Source organism: Megascapheus bottae, chromosome 4, assembly GCF_031878675.1.
Source record: "Megascapheus bottae isolate mThoBot1 chromosome 4, mThoBot2.hap1, whole genome shotgun sequence".
Lineage (NCBI taxonomy): Eukaryota > Metazoa > Chordata > Mammalia > Rodentia > Geomyidae > Megascapheus > Megascapheus bottae.
The window spans coordinates 60,853,778-60,877,905 of record NC_143512.1 but is presented as its reverse complement, the minus strand read 5'-3'; the positions used below and the strand labels follow the sequence as shown (position 1 = coordinate 60,877,905).

Sequence of the window (24,128 nt, the reverse complement as noted above, 5' to 3'; positions counted from 1 at the left end):
TAACTATTTTCTACATATACATGTTGACATTTTATTTTTAAATCATTCTTTGTTCTCCTCTATAGTCCAGAATAATGACTTTATCTGAAGAGTTTTAATTTTAAAAAATACATAGATTAGGGCCGTGAGTTTGGCCCAGTGGTAGAATGCTTGCCTAGCATGCACAAAGACCTGGGTTCAATTCCTCAGTACAACATACAGAGAAAAAAAGCCGGAAGTGGTGCTGAGGAAGAGCTCTAGCCTTGAGTAAGTCCAAGGATAGTGCTCAGGCCCTGAGTTCAAGGCCAGGGCTGGCAAAAAAAAAAAATAGATTAGCTGGGCGTTGGAATCAGTACCAACAAAATTGTGGCAGTTCACCAGTAACAGCTTTAGTAACCTACTATGTGTTAGGAGAAACTTCAGTAAAGTGTAGACTATACAAGAAAAATCTTCTCCTGCAAGAATGTGTGAAAGTATACAATAAATAAATAATGTTCTTGGAAACTTACTTTGTAGTAATAGTAGTATGTATAGTTTTATTTTTTTTCAGATATCTAATTAACTTTCTATACACAATATGTGCTAACTACTATAATGGAATGTGTTGGTTCCACTGGGATTCTTTTCAGCTTTTTATGATAAGCCTGGTCAAGAAATGGTCTCTTAAACCACTGTGATCCTGAATGAGTCTTAAGTCTTGAGATCAAGGTTGCTTTGCTTCTTATAAAAAAGACTCTTGAACATTTAGTCTGTGTTGGCAACTGGTAGCAATGTAATAAGTGTATAATAGGAATGTTCAAGACATTTAATTGGTGGTTACATCATAAGTGTATAATAATAAATTCAAGAGGTGATGTCAATTTAGCCAGCATGATTTTCATTGCATGGAGACAGTGGAACATACAGCTTAGCCTTTTACCAGCCATGTAATCATGGGAAGTTCATTTTCCTTTGAGGAATCATTTTGTTATATAAAATGAAACTTCAGGTCTGGATGACCTCCAGTTCCGAGAGTCTGTGACTTCATATAAACTCTTTTCTTTCCTTTTTTCTTTCATGTCTTGGTCACCATCATGCTCTCACAGTCCTCTTTTATGTCTGAAATGGGTGTCACTTCTCTAGCTCTTCTATATGGCTGTTGTTTGGTTAGAGGTAAGCAGAAATCCTGATGGAACAGTCAATAGTGAGTCATGGTTTTATTTCCTTCATTCATTTTTGTTATGTGGTACTGAAGTCTGAACTCAGTCTTGAGCTTCCTAGATAGACACTCTTAATATCCGACCCATGTCTCTAGCCTTTTTTTTGTTTGTTTTAGTTGTTTCATTGATGAGGACTTCTGTTTCCAGCCAGCACCAGCCTCACATCATAATCCTCTTTCCTTTGCCTCTTTGCACAGCTGACATAGATTTATACTTCCATTCCTGCTCCTATTCTTCAGATTTGTCCAGTGGAATGTTGTCTGCCAACAGATAATAAAGTAGTTGTCAGTATGGATCTAACCTCTTCACTCACAATGAAAATTTAAAATAGATTCCTATGAATAGCCCATTTCCCAAGCTGCGCCCCTAATTTTGTAAGTCTTTTACCAGAACTCTTACATGAAGCATTTTAAGTCAATTCTAACTTGTATTGATCTTTTCCTGTATCCAAACAATATTATACAGCTAATCCAGTATATCCTAAAATATTTTATTTTCAACTTGCCTAGTATGTGCTCATCTAGTCTCCCATCAGACTGAAGGCTTCTCAAGGCATGCATTGTCTTTAGTTTCTCATTTCTTTGAGGAAATCTGGCACTGTTTTGTACAGAATGCATGTGGTTCTAATAATGAAGATGTTTTTCTCATTTGCTTCATATAACTGAGGGTAAAAGGTGAAGGATGGGTCTAGTCATGACAGTTAATCTCTAGACTCTGGTCTCTACCCAATCTAATAGTTCATACTGATAAATCGTTGAACCTAATGCCAAAAAGAATTCCTCACTATAAAGATAAAACCTGAAAAGACAGAACAGCATAGGAAGAGTAAGTTTTATGGTAAGAAAAATCTGAATTCACATCCCAGGTTTTGCTATGTGTTTTGCCAAAGTCTCTTTCTGAAGCTCAGTTTCCTCATCTGTGAAATGAAGATTACATTGCTGTTTGTAGATGAAGTGAGAATATACAAGGCAAGGATGAGCACATAATGAGAAGTCATTCATTGTAGATAAAAAAAAGCCTTGCATGCATTATCTAAGTAAATATTCTTGCTCATCTATGATAAAAAAAATGATTGGAGCACTTAATCATAACTATCACACTAGTACAATTGTGTGGTACATTTTCTGATAGCAGTGATTCTGGCCAAGGATGACTTTGTCCCCAAGAAAACATCCAGCAGGGACTGGAAACATTTTGTTTGTCACACGGAGAACTGATACTGGTGTCTAGCAGTGGATACTCAGAATGTGAATATGCATCCTACCATGCATGGGACAACATCCCAAAATGAAGAATGTGGAAGAAGTCCAAACTATCAGTAATGCTAAGAATCAAAACACCCTACCATAGAATCTAAGGAGTCTAGTATTTCTGACCTAAAACTGTTTTAATCTGACTGCATAGAGATGAAAGAAGTTCGCATTTGGTAAGATTTGCCTGATCTGGGGTTCAGATTTTCATTGTGAGACATTCTTTTAGACTATAGCATTGAAATATATAAAGCCATGCTCTGTTTCAACAGTTTCTGTGAAGGTCAGTAGCTAAAGGCATCTGAGTCTATTAATACTTTAGAGATAATGTTCTCCCCTAATGCCCAAAGTAGTTCTTTGCTAAGGACTAGACATCCATTTAAATCATCTGATTAAAAAAAAAACTTTTTCAGCAACAGTGTAAGTCTAGCATTTTTGCTTTCATTGTCTACATGGGAAAGTGAGGAATTAGACATCTTCCTTTTACCCTACCATCTTCCAAGACCCCATTTCCTATTGTTGTTGTTATTGTTGTTTTCTTATCTTTAAGTAGTTGTACAAAGGACACATCCTTCCTCAAAGTAGATTATAAACCTGGATTAATGTCAAGCATGGAAACATTCTCATCCATCCTTCTGACCCATCCCTTCTCTCACTATTCTTACTGTCGTACATACATTGAATTTTTTTACTGCTTCTCCCTTGCTTCTTTCCTTCATTCATCTAGATCTTTCCCCCTTGACCCCACCAGACCCCTTTCAATTACGCATTTCCTTGTGTTCATTTTGTTGAACTTCAGTTTTGTCTTTCTATGGAATTATAGTGTTGGACTTTGTCCATTTAAATGTTTTTCCTTTTATAGAACCTCTACTGTATAAACCAATAGAAATATAATGTAAACTACATATCATGTTTTTATTTTAATATCCACATTAGAAAGTCAAAGACACCAGTGAAGTTCACTTTCTTTTAATAATTGTATTTTATTGTCGAGGTGATGTATAGAGGGGTTACAGTTACATTCGTCAGGTAGTGGATATATTACTTCTCAAACATTGATACCCCTTCCAGTGTTCTTCTCCCAACTATCCTTGTCACCCCTCCCAGTCATCTTGTTTTTCCCCTTCCCTTTCCCATTTTAACTAAACAAATAAACTTATATACAATATACCAGGTACCAAAGTCAGATATGTAACAACATAAGATAAAACGTAAGGAGAATAAAAAAGAGAAAGAGAAGAAATAACTGCACTTAAAACATAGATTATTTATCCTAATACATCCAAAATATTATTAGCATAAAAAAATCAGTATAATGAATCTAGTAGAAACTCTCTAAATAAAATACCTTATGGGCCAGAAGTTTGGCCTAGTGGTAGAGTGCTTGCCTAGCATGCACAAAGACCCAGGTTCGATTCCTTGGTACCACATAATAGAAAAACCCCAGAAGTGGTGCTGTGGCTCAAGTGGTGGAGCTCTAGCCTTGAGAAAACCCAAGGACAATGTTCAGGCCGTAAGCCTAAGCCCAGGACTGGCAAAAATAAATAAATAAATTTTAAATCTCCTTTTCAAAATTTAACTAGAAAATCTAGTGGATATTGTAATTTTGCAGCACACCTCAATTGAGTCACAAAATTGTCAACAACTGAAAATTGAAATGTAGGTTGGGGCTATACCTCAAGAATGAAGCATTTTCCAAATCATATTAAGTGGAGTAAGCCAGATTTAAAGGAACATAGGCTCAATGGTTTATCATTTGTCATAATCACTAGAAACCTTGGGCTCTCCTAGCAGAGATTTGCAATAGAGCAAAACCTAGATACATAAGGCCATATAGGATGGTGATAAATGAAAGGACCTCTAGGATATAGAAACAAAAGCCATATAATGAGTGATTGTTGTCCTTAATGTACTATGTTATCTCTCATCTCTTTTGCTGTCCCTTGGTTATCTCATATTGTTACAGTATCTCACTTTGTTATCTGATATATTGGATATATTTGTATTTGGTTATTTGAAATTGGATAGGGAAGGGGGGAAAACAAGATGAGGGGTGAGGGTGGGGGGGAGGGAAATGGGGACCAAGACATGAGAAAGGGTATCAATGTATGTGAATTAATGCACCTTCTCTCTGGCAAATATAATGTAACCCTTCTATTAATTACAATAAAAAATATATGAAAAAAAAGAATAAAGCATTTTCCAAGCTCAAATACAAGGCCCTAGGGTCAATCCCCAACACTAATGAAAAAAAGTAGTAGTCCTTCAAAACTATATTTCTTTGTTTCTAAGGAAAAAATATCATTGCATATCATATTGGACAACATAAATCTACAGTTAACTCAGAACGTGGTCTGCAGAACAGCATCCGAAAGCTTGTCAAAAATGAAACTTTTCAGGCCCCACTACTCAATCTATGTTTTAATAAGATCTCTAAGTGATGTCTGAACACGTTAAAGTTTGAGAAACATGTCTCCAACAAAGCGATCCACACTGTAGGAAGGGAAATGGGGACAAAAAACATGAAAAGGGGTATCAGTGTGAGAAGTAATGCACCTACTACCTGGCAAATGTAACTGTAACCCCTCTATTCATTACTCTGACAATAAAAAAACTAAAAAAATAAAAAACAGATTTAAAAAATAGATCCACAGTATCATGTGAATGAAATCACTGGGAGAACTGAGCAAATTGCAGGACAGTCATGCCAGGGTTGGTATTAAGGATGTGCTTTCTTGAAGAATTTCCCACAAAGGCAACCATGGTGATTCTGTTAGGACTGACACAGAGCCAGCCTGAGGCCTGGAGTTGGCTCTGCTCCCAGAATTTGCAAGCAAAACTCCAGTACTAACTTCCATGACACCACAATTAAGGCAGCTGCCCTTGCATCACCGTATCTATATGAAACTACAATCTTTAAGCCCCTAGAACACAGATGTGAGCTTGTTTCTGCTCTACACAAACGTAGCCACCCTTCTTGGAAGATATAAAGATCATCCATAGAAGGATTTGTGATGTCTACTAGACTGCTCTCTCCTGAGAGCTAAACACAGATAACTCAGCCTCCTCGTGCAGTCCTGTGACCCCCACTATTCCCCGTCACCCACCCCCACGATGGGTTCAGTGTTTGCTGCTTCATCTTGCTAATCTCTATTCGGTTTTCCACAAGACCTGAGTGACCTGCCAATAAATGTGTTTAAGAAATTTGTTCTACTAATTGGACATAGAAGCTTATTGTTTTAATGCAGTGGTCCTTAACCCAAGTCACATATTGCAATCACCCTGGGCATTTTGAAAAATACCCATGTTCAGGCATCCTACCAAGCTAATTAAATTAGTCCTCTTTTCTAAAAGGTATTTTATTAAAGATTTTCCAGGTGATTATAATTTCCAGCCAGAGTTAAAAACCAAGTGCCCAAGTAAAAAGAAACCTCAGCAGGCCATCAGATGTCCAAGGCAGTGGTTCTCTGTTTGTAAAGTATCTATAGGTAGCTAGCTAGCCAGGATTGTGTTATAATTCAGACTCTGATTCAGTAACCATCCCTAACTTTGTATATACTGTGTCATGGTGGTGTTTGGCATATTTCCATCTCAAGCAGACTGATTTTCTCTAATCAGCACACATTAACTCCCCTTTGATACCTTCCTCTATCCCTCTGAATGTCTGGCTGATGCTCAGTTCTGAGTAACCATCACTTCTAATTCCCCAAAACAGTTAGTTTTAAATGCTTTATACAGTATGGTACTTCTGCATGCAAATGTACTATCTCCTGTCTGATTATAGATCTTCAAAGGTAGAATTCACGTAGAATATTAACATTCTCACTGCACTTTACATGAAAATACTGTATCAATACTTGTTTAAATACAGAATATCTGGTATGAACGGCTCGAAAAATCCAAAGGATATAAACCTGTAAGATTGTATTCTTGGTTAAACAACAAAAATTAGAGAATCAAGAAGGGAGAAGAGATTGGGACTTTAGAGTTTTGTGTTAACTTACATCACTCTGGGCCTGTATTTAAATTTTATAAAACTATATTGTAAGCTGAGCACCAGTGGCTCATGCTTGTAATCCTAGCTATTCAGGAGGCTGAGATCTGAGGATCGAGGTTCAAAGCCAGCCCAGGCTATGAGACTGTTATCTCCAGTCAACCACCGAAAACCAGAAGTGGCACTGTGGCTCGAAGTGGTAGTGTGCTAATCTTGAGCTGAAGAGCTCAGGGACAGTGCCCAGGCCCAGAGTTCATGCCGCAAGACTGGCAGAAAATAAATTATTTTTAAAATCTATATTGTAGTTTAATGGTAAAATATTGGTTTGTAACAGAGAACTATTGACATTTAGGGCCAAATGGCTGATGTCACGGACACCAGTTTTTGTGCACTGTGAGATTTTCACACCATCCCTGGCCTCTATCCACTCCATATAAGTGACTTACTTACTGACTCTTCATAACTAACAAGTACTTGCCCTACTCATTGCCAAATGTCTCCTGGCAGAGACATTCTTATTGCTGAGAACTTTTGATTTAGAAAATACAAGTGTGATGCAGCTGCCTTTCTGGACCAAGATATACCTTAAGTTTTTTCATTAAAATAGATAATGTACATTTAAGATATGACAAGCGATAGTCTGCTAAATGTGTATTTCTACAAATGTTAAGAGAAAAACAAGGCTTGATATGGTGGCACAGGCCTAGAAGCCCAGCAACTCAGAAAGCAGAAGTAGGGGGATCACCATCCAAAGCCATTCCATGGCAGAAACACAAAACCCTCTCTGAACAGTTACTAGAAACACAGGCTAGCTAAGGCTCAAGTGGTAGAGTACTTTCCCAGGAAGCAGTAGGCACTGAGTGCAAATCTTAGTATCACCAAAAAGGGGGGGGGATGTTCTCTGTTTTCGTTTTGGAGGTCAAATACCTATTTATCATATTATCTTTGTTCTTGCTGTATCGGTCAATCTGCCTATAAACCATTTTTTTAAATCTGAATATAGTCATTATGAAAGATTTATTTTGTTGCATGTAAAACCTCAAGCCTTAGAAGTGAGGCTACATAAAAGGTTATATACTATCATCAATTTAAAATAAATGGTCTCAACAAAATTATAAGAGAAGAATAAAGGCTTGTCAATTGGTTTTTTTCTGGCAGCAGAAGGCTCCCTTCAGACCTCATTAGTTTTGGTTTTTTCAGGAATGGAGACTTGATGTTGGCAAAGCACTGCTGTGCTTCAGGCTAGTTCTGGAATGTTCCATCATTTCCTCTGTCCTACCATTCCTGGCTAAAAACTTGTCATGTGAGAACCAGTGGAGAGGCTCCAGTGGTAGCAAGCAGGATGCCTCCTGACCCTCCCCCCGCCCCCCGAGAGAAAAGACACTACAACCCATGGTTCTTGAAACCATTAAATAGCATACACATTAAAATCACCTGGGAATTGTTCAAAATCCAATATGAATCAATTGACCATCATTCAGATTAGCAACTGAAATATAATTTTACAAGATAGAATCCAAGCATCAACATGTTTTAATTGCCCAGGAAATTCCAACATGTATATGTTGTTATTCCCTGCACATGCTTTATCAACTACTGGTGTTCAAGAATTTTCTTTTTTTAAAAAGAAAACAATGCAAAATTTAGCTAGCCCATTTACAAATGTTTGAACTGATTTTCCTAGAGGATATTATCATATGTCTAATGGACTGAGTAGTGTATCTCTTGCAGTGAGATGCAAATCGCTGTTTTTGTAATGATGAAAGGTTCAAATAAATGAGCAGTAACAAATGGGGTTTTCCTTCCTTCTTTCCTTCTTTCCTTCTTTCCTTCCTTCCTTCCTTCCTCCTTTCCTTCTTCCTTCCTTCTTTCTTTCTCTTTTCCTTTCTTTGTCTCCTTCTTTTCCTTTTCTTCTTTTTATTTCTTTTTTGGAGTTCAAACTCAGGGCTTCGCCCTTGCTAAGCAACCATTCCATGATTTGAGCCATGTCTCAGTCTTTGTCTTGCTTCAGTTGTGTTTCAAATAGGCCCTCTTGCTTTAGGCTCAGACCTTACAGACCGTGATCCTCCCATAGATCATGATTCTCCTGTGCACACCTCTCATATAGCTGGCATTGCAGGCACACACCACTATGTAGTGAGAAGGGGTATTTCTGATTTTGTTGAGAGGAAGTTGTGGTAACTTTTTGCCCAGACTGGCCTCCAACTGCAATCTTGATCATCTCCATTTCATGAGTAGCTGGAATTACAGGCAAGAGCCATTGAAAAAGAGAATGTTCAATCAAGGATATAGAAACATTAAAATTACATCATATTTTGTGATTTTTACCTATATTTTAGGTATGATTTTTTAATTTTTAAATTTTTATTATAAAGATGATGCAGAAAGGGGTTGCAATTATATAATTCAGGTAGTGAGTCCATTTCCTTTCGAACAGTGTCAAACCCTTTCCTCATTCACTCCAAGATTTTTCCCCTCCTGACTTTCCAAATCCTGAAGCTGTATGGTTCATTTCCAGCATAACATTTAGTTCCATTGCGGAACTGACTCATCCTTTGTCCCACATTTCTGTGTTTCACCTTCTCTTTCCCAAATCAGATAAACTTATATGCAAGACAAAGGTTACAGAAATCAAAAACAGTGATAAAGGGTAATAAGCTAATAAAAAAGGAAAGAAAAAAAGTAGATATATTTTTTGAGATTATATCTTTATGGCAAAAAACACCATTCTACTACTCTTAAAATTAGGTTTTAGTTTATTGCTAACTTTATGTAACCATTATTATGATCTAATTCTAGAATATTTCCAATCCCATGATGAAGCAGAATTACAAGTCACTTGTGATTTCCTGTTCACTTTCTGGTAATCTTTCTGTCTTTGCATTAGACTATTCTGAGCATTTCATGTAAATGAAACAATATAACACCTGGCCTTTTGTTCCTGTCTTCTTTCACATAACAAAATGTCTTCAAGGTCCCTCTATATTGCAGTATGTATCAGTATTTCATTCCTTTATATGGTAAACAAGAAGAACCAAAAACAAAAAAAAAGCGCTAGTTATGGAGAAAAGCCACATGTATATGCCTATAATAGAACCCCTGAGCCCTGATACAACAATATAAATGAGCCCTCCACACAGTGTATGTACAAAGCTCTATGTACAAAGAGTTATACAGACTTTTCTAAGAAACTACCAAGTTCCGTTGATAGTGCGTTCATTTTGATTTAACTGAAAATGTAAACTGTACCTTTATCTAGGTCAGCCTTACAATTTTAACTGCATCAGAAATTTATTTTTAAAAACAGTAGTATTCAAAATACTTTTTAAAAATAGGAGGAAGAATAAATAGTTTTGGGAACTCCTATTCTCAATTCTAAGCAGCAAAGGCCCTCACGCTTTTCAGCTGCATTTCCCCAATTCCTTAGAGAATGAGGAAGGAAAGCAAGTATGAACAGGAATTCCTTACATTCTGTATTTCCAATAGGAAATGCCTTATGAAAATTTTTGCCAATAACATTACTAGTTACTAAAGCCTTTTTGCCAACAACTTATGCCATATTTTAATTTGAGCATCTGTTGTCTTATTTGATAATAATATATAGACTTGGCAAGTCCAAGTCCATATATGAAAGAAAAATAAAAACTCCTGTCTGTTTTCTAATTTCACTCTGTCTTGTTTTCTTTTCTGACCGTTCTGGGAATTGAAGTCAGAGCCTCTAGATTGCTAAGGAAGCACTGTACCATTTGCACCAAACGAAGATCTATATGCATTCTTTAGCACTATATTTTATAAGGCAATTCAATTAATTGGCAATTGTAACAAATCAAATAATTTGCAGGTAGACCAACACCCACCAAGGATCCAATCGTTATTGAAGGGTTCGAGGATTCATTGAATTCCTGCAGCTCTTCAAGGGAAGAGCACTTTAGAAATGACAAGGGTTCTTTGGAAAAGGCACTTGGGCACAAAGCAATTTCAAGAGAAAGGACTTCAACAAATTGGGTGAGGAACTTACTCTTCACTACCTAAGTTAGCTCATTTTGGAGGTGTAAACCTGCTGGGGTACTAGGACCTAAATATACTCGGTGACTCTCAACAGAGAACCTGGTCCTTAGGAAGCCCCAACAGAAAATGTATGCTGAACTTTCTTTTTTATTAAAGAATTTACTAACATTGATTTCATCTTTCAAATGACACATTTAACAAACAAGTATTCAAGAAGGGAATCTCTATATATAATCACTGGCACTTAGATTTTAGAACATAATTAAAATTAGGCTGAGGGTTTGTATGCCATAGATACATATTAATCTATATAATAAGAAATTATGTCTATAGAGTCATAATTATAAAATACAATTTTATAATTAAAATATAGTTAAAATATAAAAGGAATTCAAATTTACAAAAATAAATTTTCCCGAGCATAATTAAAGTTTCATTAAAAATACTAATGATTTCTTTCATTGAAATGCAATGACATAATTTCTGTCAAAAGTAATGTACAACACAAATAAAACTATTAGGAAGGTAACTGCTCCAGAGTAAGTATAGCTTTTTTTCATATATTTTTTATTGTAATTAATAGAAGGGTCACATGATATCTGCCAGATAGAAAGTGAATTAATTCACATACATTGATACCCTTTCACATGTCTTGGTCCCCATTTCCTTCCCCCCGACCCCTACCCCTCATCCCACCCTCCCCCCTCCCTATCCAACTTCAAACAACCAATTATGTAGTTGTGTTTATATTTCCAGTACCATGTCCATAGCATTGGGTACCCAACTATTGATTCCTCGCTCTTGTACTATTTAGATCTAATAGCCACATATTAAGGATACCATGCACCTTTTGTTCCTTTGGTCTTGATTTGTCTCACTCACCATGATTTGCTCTAGATTCATCCACTTCCCTGCGAATGCCATTATTTTATCTTGTCTTTTGGCTATGTAGAATTCCATTGTGTGATGTATATATACCACATTTTCTGTATCCATTCATCTGCAGTAGGGCATCTGGATTGTTTCCATCACCTGGCTATTGTGAATAGTGCAGAGATAAACATAGCTGAGCAGGTGTCCTTGTTGTATCCTGGGTTATGATGCTCAGGGTAGATGCCCAGAAGTGGTATGGCGGGATTGAAGGGAAAGTCAGTTTTCAGTTCTTTAAGAAACCTTCACACTGCTTTTCCAGAGTGGCTGAACTTGCTTACAATCCCACCAGCAGTGCAGTAGGGCTCCTTTTTCTTCACAACCCCGCCAGCATCTGTCATTGGCCATCCTTGTTGGGGTAAGGTGGTATCCTAGGATTGTTTTTAGTTGCATTTCCTTTATGACCATGGATGAAGAGCATTTTCTCATATGCTTGTCTGCCAGTTTAACCTCTTCTTTTGATAAGTCTCTCTTTAGTTCCCTTGCCCATTTAGTGAATGGTTTGTTGGATTTGGGGGGGATTAGTTTCTTGAGTTCCCTGTAGATACTGGATATTAAGCATTTGTCTGATGTATTAATGGTAAATACCTTTTTCCAGTTGGTTGGCTGTCTCTCTACTTGAGTGGCTATCCTTTTATCTGTGCAGAAACTTTTTATTTTTAGGTAGTCCCATTTATCGAGTATCTCTCCAATCTGTTGTGACCCTGGGATTCTATTCAGGAATCTTTTGCCTGTGCCTATGAGTTCCAGTGTCTCTCCAACTCTATTTTGTAGCAGTTTCAAGGTTTCAAATCTGACATTGAGGAATTTGATCCATTTTGAGTTAATGCTTGTGCACGGCGAAAGGCTAGGGTCAATGTTTAGTTTTCTGCATGTGGCTGCCCAGTTTTGCCAGCACCAATAATTGAATAGGCTGTGTTTGTTCCACTGTATATCTTTGGCTTCTTTGTCAAATACAAGTTGACTATAGGTAGGTGGTTCTACTTCTGGGTCTTCTATTCTTTTCCATTGATCTACTGGTCTATTTCTGTGCCAATACCATGCTGTTTTTGTTATTATGGCTCTATAGTACAGTTTAAAGTCTGGTATTGTAATACCACCTGCATTGCTCTTTTTGCCTAGAATTGTTTTGGCTATTCTAGGTCTTTTCTTGTTCCATATGAATGAACTTTCTTTTGTTAAGTTTTTGAAGATTTTTTTATTATCTTTTTGTAGTTCTACAGAGGAGTTTCAATTTAACAAAGCAGTTTGTGAATACAGTGCATTTTACTCATGTCACCCCTTTCAGCATTCTTATTCATCCACCCCTACTCCATCCCTTCCATCACTCTTCTTAATTTTGTAGGATATATATATATATATATATATATATATATATATGGAATTCTTAACTGCATTTATCTACCCCTTTCTCCTTAATTCCCCTCCCACCTACCCTTTTCAAGTACCAGCTTCCTGGTATTTGATTGGTTGAACTGTGACTTTGCCTTTCTAAGGAATTCCACTATTTGAGTTCTCCTTTGAAGCTACTATATTTCATTTAATATATTTCTATACACTTGCATATCACCACGGAAAAAGGTAAGTTGCAAAAATACAATGCAGTCACCCAGGCTGTTCTGTTCAGAGTGACCTTTGTTTAGAAGGTGATAGTTGATGGATTATTGTTAAGAGAACTCAAACTTACCAAATTCTGATGCTGAAGTATTCCTGTTTAATATGCTTTTTTCTGAAAGGAATATTACCAACAAACTAATATTGTCTCTACAATGATTCCAAGATGCCTGGTCACCAGGGAAAATTATCAAGTAGCATTCTAATGGTCTCAGAGAACTTGGGGATCAAGCCCCACAGTGTCTGCCTGAATCACTGGTAACTCTTCTTCCTTCATGAGCTGTTTTGTGCACTTAGCACCATCTCTTAGGAAAACATTCAACAGTTACCTGGAACTCAACTTTCAAGGCTCTGACCTTGGAAAGGTCACATCCTAGGTGACTTCATAGGTCACCTATGTGGGAAAAATTTGACGAAGATCTGTATGTACTTCAAAGGCTGCAGATGGTGCCATTGACTTACAATTACATTTTCAGCTAGTTACTTATGAGATCCAAATCATAGAAATAAACTCCAGGCTTAGAGACGCTCATCATTTGCTCTTCCTGAATTAACAGGTAACATATCAGAAGTTGATTATCAGGATGTACTGTAGGATAGAAAATTATATTATATATTTAAACTAACCCTATGATAAACTATCCTATTCCTCCTCAAGAAGATGATGAAATGGAAAAGTGATACGTAATTTGCCCAAGATTACACAGATTATAAAGAATGGAGGGGGAATTGGATCCCAGGAACCAAATGGAACCAAATATTCTCAGCCTCTTCCCATTATCAAAAACTATTTTCAGATTGTTTCTACTAACTGTTAAAGAAGCTATCAAGATAAAGAATTGTTATTGTTTCTAATAAGTTATATGATTCTAGAGTAGGAGTTTTGTATGATGTACACAATGCTGCAGCAAAAGTCTGAATCTCGCTGGCAAAGCAGGGAAGCTACTTGGTGTAGGCTGGGCTTCCCAGCAGCCCTAAATATACTTATACTTTCTCCGGTTCACTGTGATAATCACTGATCTCCATGCAAAGTTATAAAGGGGTCAACTAACATTTGACCCATATTGTTAGTGATTCTTAAAAATACATCTTAGGAAAAAAATGTCAAAAGTAAGTTTCAGTTACATGAAAAATGGTTTTTATTGATCTCATAATCCCTGCCAGCAAAGGAAATAGTCTCACTTAGCTTTGTAGGAAGCACAGACCCAGGTTCCTATTAATCTTCAACTTTCATAAAGACAAGATTAACTTCATGTGCAGTGCTTACAAAACTGGAAGTGAGAGCCACTAGTAAATCAGTTGAGGGGCCAGGAGTTTGGCCTAGTGGTAGAGTGCTTGTCTAACAAGGACAAAGACCCAGGTTCGATTCCTCAGTACCACATACATAGAAAAAAACCAGAAGTGGGACTGAGGCTCAAGTGTAGAGCTCTAGCCTTGAGAAAGTCCAAGGACAGTGCTCAGGCCCTGAGCTCAAGCCCAGGACTGGCAAAAATAAAATCAGTTAAGATTGGACGTGACATCAGTTAAAAAGTTAAAAATAATAAACGGGAAGGCAAACAAAAAAGAAAGAGAGGAGCAAGAGAGAAAGTGGGAAGGGGAGAAGGAAAGAGATTCCATTGGAAGCAACAGCTTCTTTTTGTCTTCACAGAATCACATCTTCACAGACTTACTCACTGAAACATTTAGATCATACCCATTCTATTCTGTAATATTGTCTTATCCAAATTCAAAAGGCTAAATACAAAGACTTTTAAATCACCGATATACTGATCATTCATTCAAAGGTTTTTTTTCCCCTAAAGTCTGCAGCATAGTGGAGGAAATGATCTGATTGCTTGAACTGCCATGTCTGTTTATTACTTGTGGGAGGAACATTGCAGTTTCACCGCACTTGGCCTGCACTCATGTGCTTATGTAATCCTCAAAACATACAAAAGTTATTTCAGTTGACAATAAGTATTTCTTCGCTTTGGCTTCTGGTCAATAACAACCATTCTTTCTCTAGAAGTAGAGATACTGAATATGCAGTTGACTGGTTTTCCCTTCTAAAACTATCCTTGATTGGCTAAATATGGAGATTTCTTTCTTTCCAAATCCAGCATCATGAGCCAAAAGCTGTTTGGTCCATTGTGCTTTTTTTATTCATTGCAATATTTCCCCTCTCATTTTTCATGTATATTTAAACATGGTCTCTAGTAGATCTTATCATTTCTTTCATCATTTCAATTACAAATCATTCCAATCATAAATAATATTTTATACCATTTTATGTCTTTGTATCTGTTTGATTCAATGGGCTTTCTTAGTCATGATTTGATTTATTTTCTTGGCAGTAGCCACCCCAACTCAAAAGAAAATTTTTCAACTCGTACTTGGTTATACTTAGTTCAAGTAGTAAGGTTTTCTGTTCCAGTTCCCACCCCATGCAAGAAAGCTAAACACCCTACTCTCTGCTCAGGGGCAATAATGTCTGGGACTGTTGGTAACAGTTGGCCTTCAAGATGCATGATAGCTACTACAAGCCTTTTACTCCACAGCCTGAGCTCTCTGAAAGGCATCCTTCACTTTCAAAATATGCTTTCCCTTCCACATTTCCTTCCGTTTCTATTGCTCCATCTCCCCTCTCCTCAAATCCACAGCCAACTTAGGGAACTTGTATGTGATTTCTGTGGGTTTGGGGGGAAGTAGAAAAGTAGCTCAAGTCATACAGTTCTGGCCTTGAGCAAAAAGAAGCTCAGGGACAGCAGCCATGCCCTGAGTTCAAGCCCTAAGACTGGCAAAAAGAAAGAAAGAAAGAAAGAAAGAAAGAAAGAAAGAAAGAAAGAAAGAAAGAAAGAAAGAAAGAAAGAAAGAAAGAAAGAAAGAAAGAAAGAGAAAAAGAACAGCAAATTTTTTGAACAATGCACATGTTCCCTTTTACTGTATTAATATGGGTATTCATGGAATACTAGTCCTGACATCCCTTCTTACCGTAATTATTTCTCTACAGAGAACTTCCCCTCTCTCACCCTCACTAGAATGGAAACTTCCCAAACTCCAAGTCTTCATCAGTTTTGTTCATTGCTCTATTTCTAGAACAAGCCATATCATACGATCATTATTTAATAAGTGTTTATTCAATTAATGGCTGAAAAATAGGTTTGTGCTGAAGGTTATAATACCCCTGATCCTTTGGAGTTTTTTGCCAACCAAAAAAGAGCACATGTTTGGATCCAGAATACTAGGTATGCATCTGGAGTTTGGCATCCAAATTTTATTTTCATTTTTGTATTTGTAAATTATTTGTGTTTAAATTATCTCTTAAAGTATTTATTTAAAAATGTCTCTCTAATGTCCCCTGATGACTTTTGAGCACAAGAACAAATACCCTGAGTTTCCAATCAGATTGGTAATGAATTCTATGAAGAGCAGACAAAATTAAAAGAAGGAAGAGGGGGAAAAAAGGAAGAAACGCAACTATCTTAAAAATGGGCCCTGATGGGGCTGGGAGTTTGGCCTAATAGTGATAGAGTGCTTGCCTAGCATGTACGGATACCCAGGTTCAATTCCTCTGTACCACATACATAGGGGGGAAAAAAATCCAGAAGTGGTGGTGAGGCTCAAGTGGTAGAGCTCTAGCCTTGAGAAACTCCAAGGACAGTGCTCAGGCCCTGAGCTTAAGCCCAGGACTGACAAAAAAATGGTCCCTGATGTCAGAACACAGAGAAATGATTGTGCCAGCCTTGTCAATGGCATGTCTGTAGCTACAAGCTTCATCAGTGCAAAGGGAATTGATCTAACATCCTGACACTAACTAGGAGGGACTCTTCTCTTCTCTTCCAAAATTAGAACTAACATACATACACACACACACACACACACACACACACACACGTACGTGTGTGTGTGTGTGTGTGTGTATGCATAAGTTGTTTAGAGGCTTCTATTTAACGAGTTTATTTGTCCAACTATTCTTAAAGATTCTTTTAAAAGAACACAAACGTAAGTGACTTTTTCTCCCTTTATTTATTTTTTTGGTCTATTTCATTGGAGGGATAATTGTAGAAGGGTTACAGTTACATTCATCAGGTAGTAGGCACATTACTTCTTGAACCTTGGTACTCCTTCTCATGTTTATGTCCCCGTTTCTCTCCCCCCCAACACCCACCCAATCATCTTGTTTTCCTTCTTCCCTTCCCTATTTCAAATAAACAAATAAACAGATCTACAATATACCTGGTAACAAATTCAGATAAAGTAACCGCATAAGATTAACCATAAATGGAAAAAAAGGAAAAACTTCACGTAGTACTTTAAGAACAACAATCACAAAGATAAACCTACATAAAAAAACTATCACTATAGCAGATGCCATAGGTAGACAATACTGCCCTTTTGTCCACCTAATGTCACCTCGTCATCTGTGCATGTGCAAGACAGTTGCAACCACCCACATTGCTTAGCGTGCTCAAATTCCAGCCCGTGAGTAGGTACATCCTAGAAGTGCACAGGAGTTAACATCTCCAATGCAGTCTTCCACGGGAGGAGCTTGTTCATGGATAAATGTCCATGCCTCCAGTCCTGTTGAACAACGGGGAAATACATTGTACAGAGTGTGGGGTGTGAGAGGAGGGGCAGCCTTAGGAGGGGGAAATCCCAATCAGTTGCTCTGGTAACCAGCTCAGTACCACACACATCACTAACTGTCCTCCCCTCCCTTCCCACTCTGACCTTTCTTTCATCTTCCCAATGATAAACCTATGCCAATACTGAACCCTAGCCCCTGTGCCTTTAGCAGATCCTAAGGGATAATGCGTGCAATAAAGGCAAGACAATTTTTCTCTGTAGTCAAGAGCTAACATTAACAAGCAACAAATCCTGAGCTAGTGATTCAGGAATAATTCAATTTTTCTAGAAGACATTAGTATCAGCACTTAGCTAAGGATCATGCTGGCTTTACCTACTAATTCTTCAAACATGAATTTCCTGGGGATCATGCAAGACATACCTGATTTCTTCTTTTTTTCCCCATGCCTTTTTATTGTTACTTTATAAAGGTGATATACAGAGTGGTTATAGCTTCATAAAGAAAAAAAGAAGGGGCCGGGAGTTTGGCCTAGTGGTATAGTGCTTGCCTAGCATGCACAAAGACCAGGGTTCGATTCCTCAGTACCACATACATAGAAAAAAAAGCCGGAAATGGTGCTGAGGCTCAAGTGGTAGAGCTCTAGCCTTGAGAAAGTCCAAGGATAGGGCTCAGGCCCTGAGCTCAAGCCCAGGACTGGCAAAACAAACAAAAGAAAAAAAAAGAATACACTTTCTGAACATCGTCGCCCTTTCCCTTGTTCTCTCCCAGTTTTTCCCGCCCATTCCCACCTACAAATTGTATAGTTCATTTTCGACAGTGTCTAGTGAGTACCACTGCTGCATTTGTTCACTGTTTCATCATTTCTTTGCCCTCCCCCACCTTTACCCACCAAAGACAGATCAATGAACAAATGAAAGAAAAGAAAAGAAAAACAGCAAAGGAAAAAAAAAAACTCTGGTTTCCATTTCCTGGAGGTGGTTTCAGTAACGATTCTTTTATCTGATCAGATGCACACAGCTACTGCACGTGGGCATCCCTCTCCTAAGAACATCCCCTCCTTTGGCCTGACTGTGCACACACCTGATTTCATGCCTGCCTTTTCTTTTTATTCTACAGATTCTTCTGGGAAGCCAGAGTTCACCAAGTGCCGGTCGCCTGAACTAGAGACTTTCTCATGCCACTGGACAGATGAGGTTCAGCATGGTTTAGAGACTCCAGGATCCATACAGCTGTTCTACATTAGGAGGTGCAATCTTTCCTACCTTTCTCATTTCCTTCTCCATGAATTAGTCAGTGAAAGAGTATTGAGTCTCACACAGTGAGAAATAAGTGAAGAGTGTCAGTCCTAAGTGTGTTTATGTGCTTGAGAGTATGAGTGTCCCACGGTGGGGATTTGTGTGTGAGCAAGTATGAGTGTGTGCTTGTGCGACTATGTATGAGTGTGTGTGTAGGAAGGTCTCACCAGTGTGATAATAAGTTTGTTTTAATGGAGTTATCTCTCTGAGTTGCTGAAAAGCATGAAAATTAAACTTATAAGTTTCTATTTTTATAAACAGCTACTTGTTTGGCTTATCATTATATACCAAAAAGTAAGAATAGCATCTACTATATACTGGGTACTTATTACATGAGAAAAGCATTGTGCCAAGTGTTTTCCAATGATCCAAGAATAATTCATCTTTTCTAGAAGATAGTAGTATCAGCTCTTAGAGAAGGATCAGGCTGGCTTTATCCCACTAATTTCCTGGGGACCATGCCTTATACACCTAAACAGATTAGAGACAAGACAGAATAACCTTGTGAGCTGGACTCACCTTGTGAAAATGGTTTTGTGTCTTATTTTACTTCTTATCAACTTTAAATAGTTGTGAAAAAAAATACCTATGGGTGTCATGTATTTCATTCATTGTCATCCTTTCATCATGTCCTATCTCTCAACCTCATCCACCCCACAAGTGACCTGATTCCAGGAAAGTAACTTTTGTCTGTCCTAATTTTCACCTAATTTGGATGTAAGCAAAAAGATAAGTTAAGAGATTCATCACAAGTACTATTTGGCCTCTGAGCTTGGAGGGTACTCAGAATGGGTAAAAATCATAGACCTGGGTAAGGGAGGCTCCGAGAAGCATGGGAGAGCTGCTCCGCTCTAACTCTTCCAATGGAAATGCCCTATTTCAGAGGAAATGTGCATGTGAACACTTGATCCCTAAAGGTATATCTCAGCCTCTGCCATTTTTCACCATAGCCTGAATGCAAGTTACCCTGGCTTTTTTAAAGAAATATCATTTTCTTGCAAGGCTGATGGAGAAAATAGAAGAGAGAAGGACATGGTTACTTCCCTCCCCACAAAGGCTACATTTTATGCCAAGAAAACTATGCAAGGGAAACAGTTTCCCATAAAACAGAAATATTTTATTTTTATGATTTCTTCTCCAAGGGGTTACTTTAATATGTGGAAAACATTTCTTACACTTATACTGATAGTCTCCTTTGTGTCTATTATTGCTTTCACAACACAGTCTGGGCACAAACCTAAAGCAGTTGGCTTCGGAGATTAAGAATAAGAGGACGTAAGTAACTTCTACATATTGACTTTGGTCATCTGTATAGAAATTCAACTGAGAGAAGGCAGGTGACTATTTGATGTGTTAGTCCACTTGCTTTTTTGTCCAGATTTAAAAGTTTCAAAAACATGTTTTAGTATTTATTCAACCTTGGTTAATATAGAAGATTGGGAGTTCTCTTTTGAACTAGCTATTTTTCCATATATTTTTATTGTAATTAATAGAAGGGTTACATTATATTCACCAGATAGAAGGTGCATTACTTCACAAACATTGATACACTTTCTCATGCCTTGGTCCCCATTTCCCTCCCCCTACTCCCGCCCCTCATCTTGTTTTCCCCCCCTTCCCTATCCTATTTCAAATAACCAAATAAGCATACATACATATATCAGATAACAAGGTGAAATACAAAATACTATAGCAATATGAGATAGCTGAGGGACAGCAAAAGAAATGAGAGATAACATAGTACATTAAGGACAACAGTCACTCATTATATAGTTTCAATATCCTAGAGGTCCTTTCATTTAGCATCATATGGCCTTATGTATCTAGGTTTTGTTCTATTGTAAATCTCTTCTAGGTGAGCCCAAGGTTTCTAGTGATTATGACAAATGAGGGAAACCATTGAGCCTATGTTTCATTGAGTCTGGCTTACTTCACTTAATATGATTTTTTTTCTAAGTCTTTCCATTTCCTTACACATGGGGTGATGTCATTCTTTCTGACAGAATTTCATTGTGTATAAATACCACATCTTGTTGATCCATTCATCAACTGAGGGACATCTGGGTTGGTTCCATATCTTTGCTATGGTGAATAGTGCTGCAATGAACATCGTTGTGCTGGTGGATTTAGTATGTCCTTGTTTCTCGACGATTGGGTAAATGCCAAGTAGTGGAATTGCTGGGTCATAGAGGAGTGAACTAGCTATTCTTGATTGATGAAAAGTGATGTAAGTGGTTTGTTCTGTGGAGCTAATGGAGTTGGGATAACCTAAACAGAGTTTTATACACAGTTCTCATGAGAACCAGACTGCCAACACTGCCAAAACTGAGAAACAGTGAAACATAACAGAGCTAGCTAGCCTCCTTACTACAAATTCAGAACTGCTAAATACTATCCTAAATCTTTGGAACTTTTAATACTTTGAGGCTTCTAACTTTTACACTAACAATTATGCTAAGTACATTTAATATCTCCTCTACTATTATGTGAAAGGCTTATTCCATAGACAACCCTATTAAACTGTCTCTTTAATTCACTTATTAGAACATTCAAATCTGACAAAAATTCAATTACTCACCTATCTTTCCTAATTTCTTAAATCATTTTTCCTATTTTTTATATATACATACACATACATATGCTACACACATTAGCCTTCCTCTTTTCCACGTACTTTTCCCATGAGTGATGAATTTTGAGTAGTCAGAAAGTGAAGAGACAGAAAGAAGGGACTAGATGCAAAAAAACCCACCATTTCATATACCTACTTCCTTTACTAAAACTCTACTTACTATTTTCTACCCCATCCAAACAATGACAGCAAGTTATGAATCCATCAGTGAATTAATCCATTTCTTAATCCATTGATTAGATCAGAGTCCTCATGATCTAATCACTCTTCAATGATTGGATACAACAGCTAGGGCCAAACCTTCAAAATATGCGCCTTTTGGAGAAATAGAATAATTATATTTCAATAACATTCTTTCCTCTCATTCCATTTTCTCCTTCTCCAAGGACCCCATTTCTGTGCCTTTGACTAATCTGATGTCTCCTCCCCTTTTCCTATTGCTATGTATTAAACTTTCCCCCATCTTTTGTTTTGTTTGCTACAAACATCACCTTCCATGAACAGAGTACATATATATATATGTGTATGTGTGTATATATATATATATATATAACTTATACACAATGGAATTCTATGCTGCCATTAGAAAGAATGGCATTGCCCCATTTTTAAGGAAATGGAAAGACTTGGAAAAAATCATATCAAATGAAGTAAGCCAAACCCAAAAAAACATAGGCTCAATGGTTTCCCTCATTTGTAATAATTAGTACACACCTAGGACTCTCCTAACAGAGGGCTACAATAGCTCAACCTAGATACATAAGGTCATATGGGATGAAACTAAATGAAAGGATCTCTAGGTTATGGAAACAAGAGTTTTATCTTGAGAGATTGTTGTTCTTAGTGTATTATGTTATTTCTCTTCTCCTTTGTTGCCCTTTGGTTAATCCCATATCATTACTATGTCTGACTTTGTTACCTGGTATATTATATATATATATATATACATTATTTGAAATAGCAAAGGGAAGGGGGTAAAGCAAGATGATGTGGAGGGGTGGGGGAGAGAAATGGGGACAGAAACGTAAGAAGGGGTATCATTGTACATAAGAAGGGGTATCTGGAAGCCCTGCTTCCAGACACTGAAGAATCTTTTTCAGGAAACATTATAAAAATAAGTCCTGGTCGCCCCCCCCCCGCACACTTGTTGGGCCCAGGAAGTTGTTGCAACTATCAAGAGGTTTTGCTTTTGTCATTGTAGAACTCTTTGTACACTCATGCATGCATATGGTGTACACACACACACACACACACACACACACACACACACACACAACTGCAACCTGCAACCTGCCACCTGCAACCTGGGTTGTGTTGGTATCAGCTGACACATGTTGTGGCACCATTCTTTTTTTCCCCCAATATTTTTTTCATATATTTTTATTGTAAGTAATGGAAGGGTTACATTATATTTACCAGCTAGAAGGTGCATTACTTCACATACATTGATATCCTTCCTTATGTCTTGATGGTGGCACCATTCTTACAGTGTCCAGAGAGCTGCCATTTTCCTGCCGAGAATGAACTGCCCTCTGTGGCTTCTATGCAATCTCAGCATCCCACTTACTTTCAAGGGGGAAGCAAGAGAATATGTGTCCAACATTATCTGGAAAAGCAGAGTGACCCTGCGGCACAGTGGAGCAGTGGTCATTTCTTGAGATCTAACATATTCTGAAGATTCTATATCCTCAAGCCTGGTAGACATTCCAAGCCCTTGCTGCACCTGTCTAAATGGTCAGCAAAGTACCTGGGGCAAGACGGGGCCATCTTCCCTTCTGCAGGGACCTGAGACATAACTGCTGAGCATGATTCGGCTCAAGCCACATCCTCCACACACTTCTGATTGGCTGCCTCTATTCACATACTTGTCTCCTGGGGAGACAGTCTTCTTGTGGGCACAGCTATGTTCCTGTTTGTTCCTTTAAGTAAGTTACTCCATCTACCAGAATCATTTCTTCTTCTCTAAACCTAGAATCTCAGGAAGTCTGTGAGGCACAAAAAAAAGAAGGGGTATCATTGTGTGAGAAGTAATGCACCTACTATCTGGCAAATGGAACTGTAACCCCTCTATACAATATCTTGATAATAAAAAATAAAATGGAAATTTAAAAAAAAACATACATATAACCACTGAATATAAATGGGAGAAATACAAGAAACAAAATACTCCAGCTGACAATTTGATGCATCTTCCAGCCTGACTTTAGAAACCAAATCTTTTATCTTATATCTACATAGCACTAGTGCAGGATGTGACACAACCCTCAGCATGAAGCAACCATCAGCTCTCTTGCTCAGTGTCTTGTACTATACATTTCAGAAAAACACAGCTCTAAAGGTTCACTGTTCCCTTGAAATCTTTATAGTTAGGCAGTTTATTCACTGTTCTATAGAAATAAAGAAACATTTCTAAAACCTTCCTAAGTCCCAGAACCATCATCTGTAGGATGGGAAATTAAAGTACCTACATAAATCACTTCATTGAGGACTTAGCAGAACAAGTGCAGTCAACAAACTATACTTTCTTATGAGCTGAAATACCAAGCAGCCTCCTAACAGTCATTAGACACTAATATATTGTCAGCACATATGGTATGTCTTCACTATGGGGGTGCTGAATTGTAAAATATTTGTGTCCTAGAATATTTCTGTCAAGAGTC

The 24,128-nt window shown here is 37.6% G+C and overlaps 1 protein-coding gene across 3 annotated transcripts in view; it reads left to right on the top strand.

The window, feature by feature from the left end:
- Ghr (growth hormone receptor) overlaps positions 1–24,128 on the top strand; it is a 224,989-nt gene that overhangs the window by 181,641 nt on the left and 19,220 nt on the right. For all 3 annotated transcript variants that reach the window (XM_090331994.1, XM_090331991.1, XM_090331993.1), the window contains 2 exons: positions 18,658–18,787; positions 20,061–20,111. In XM_090331994.1, coding sequence (XP_090188120.1) covers positions 18,658–18,787; positions 20,061–20,111 — 181 coding nt within the window. The remainder of the gene's footprint in view (positions 1–18,657; positions 18,788–20,060; positions 20,112–24,128) is intronic.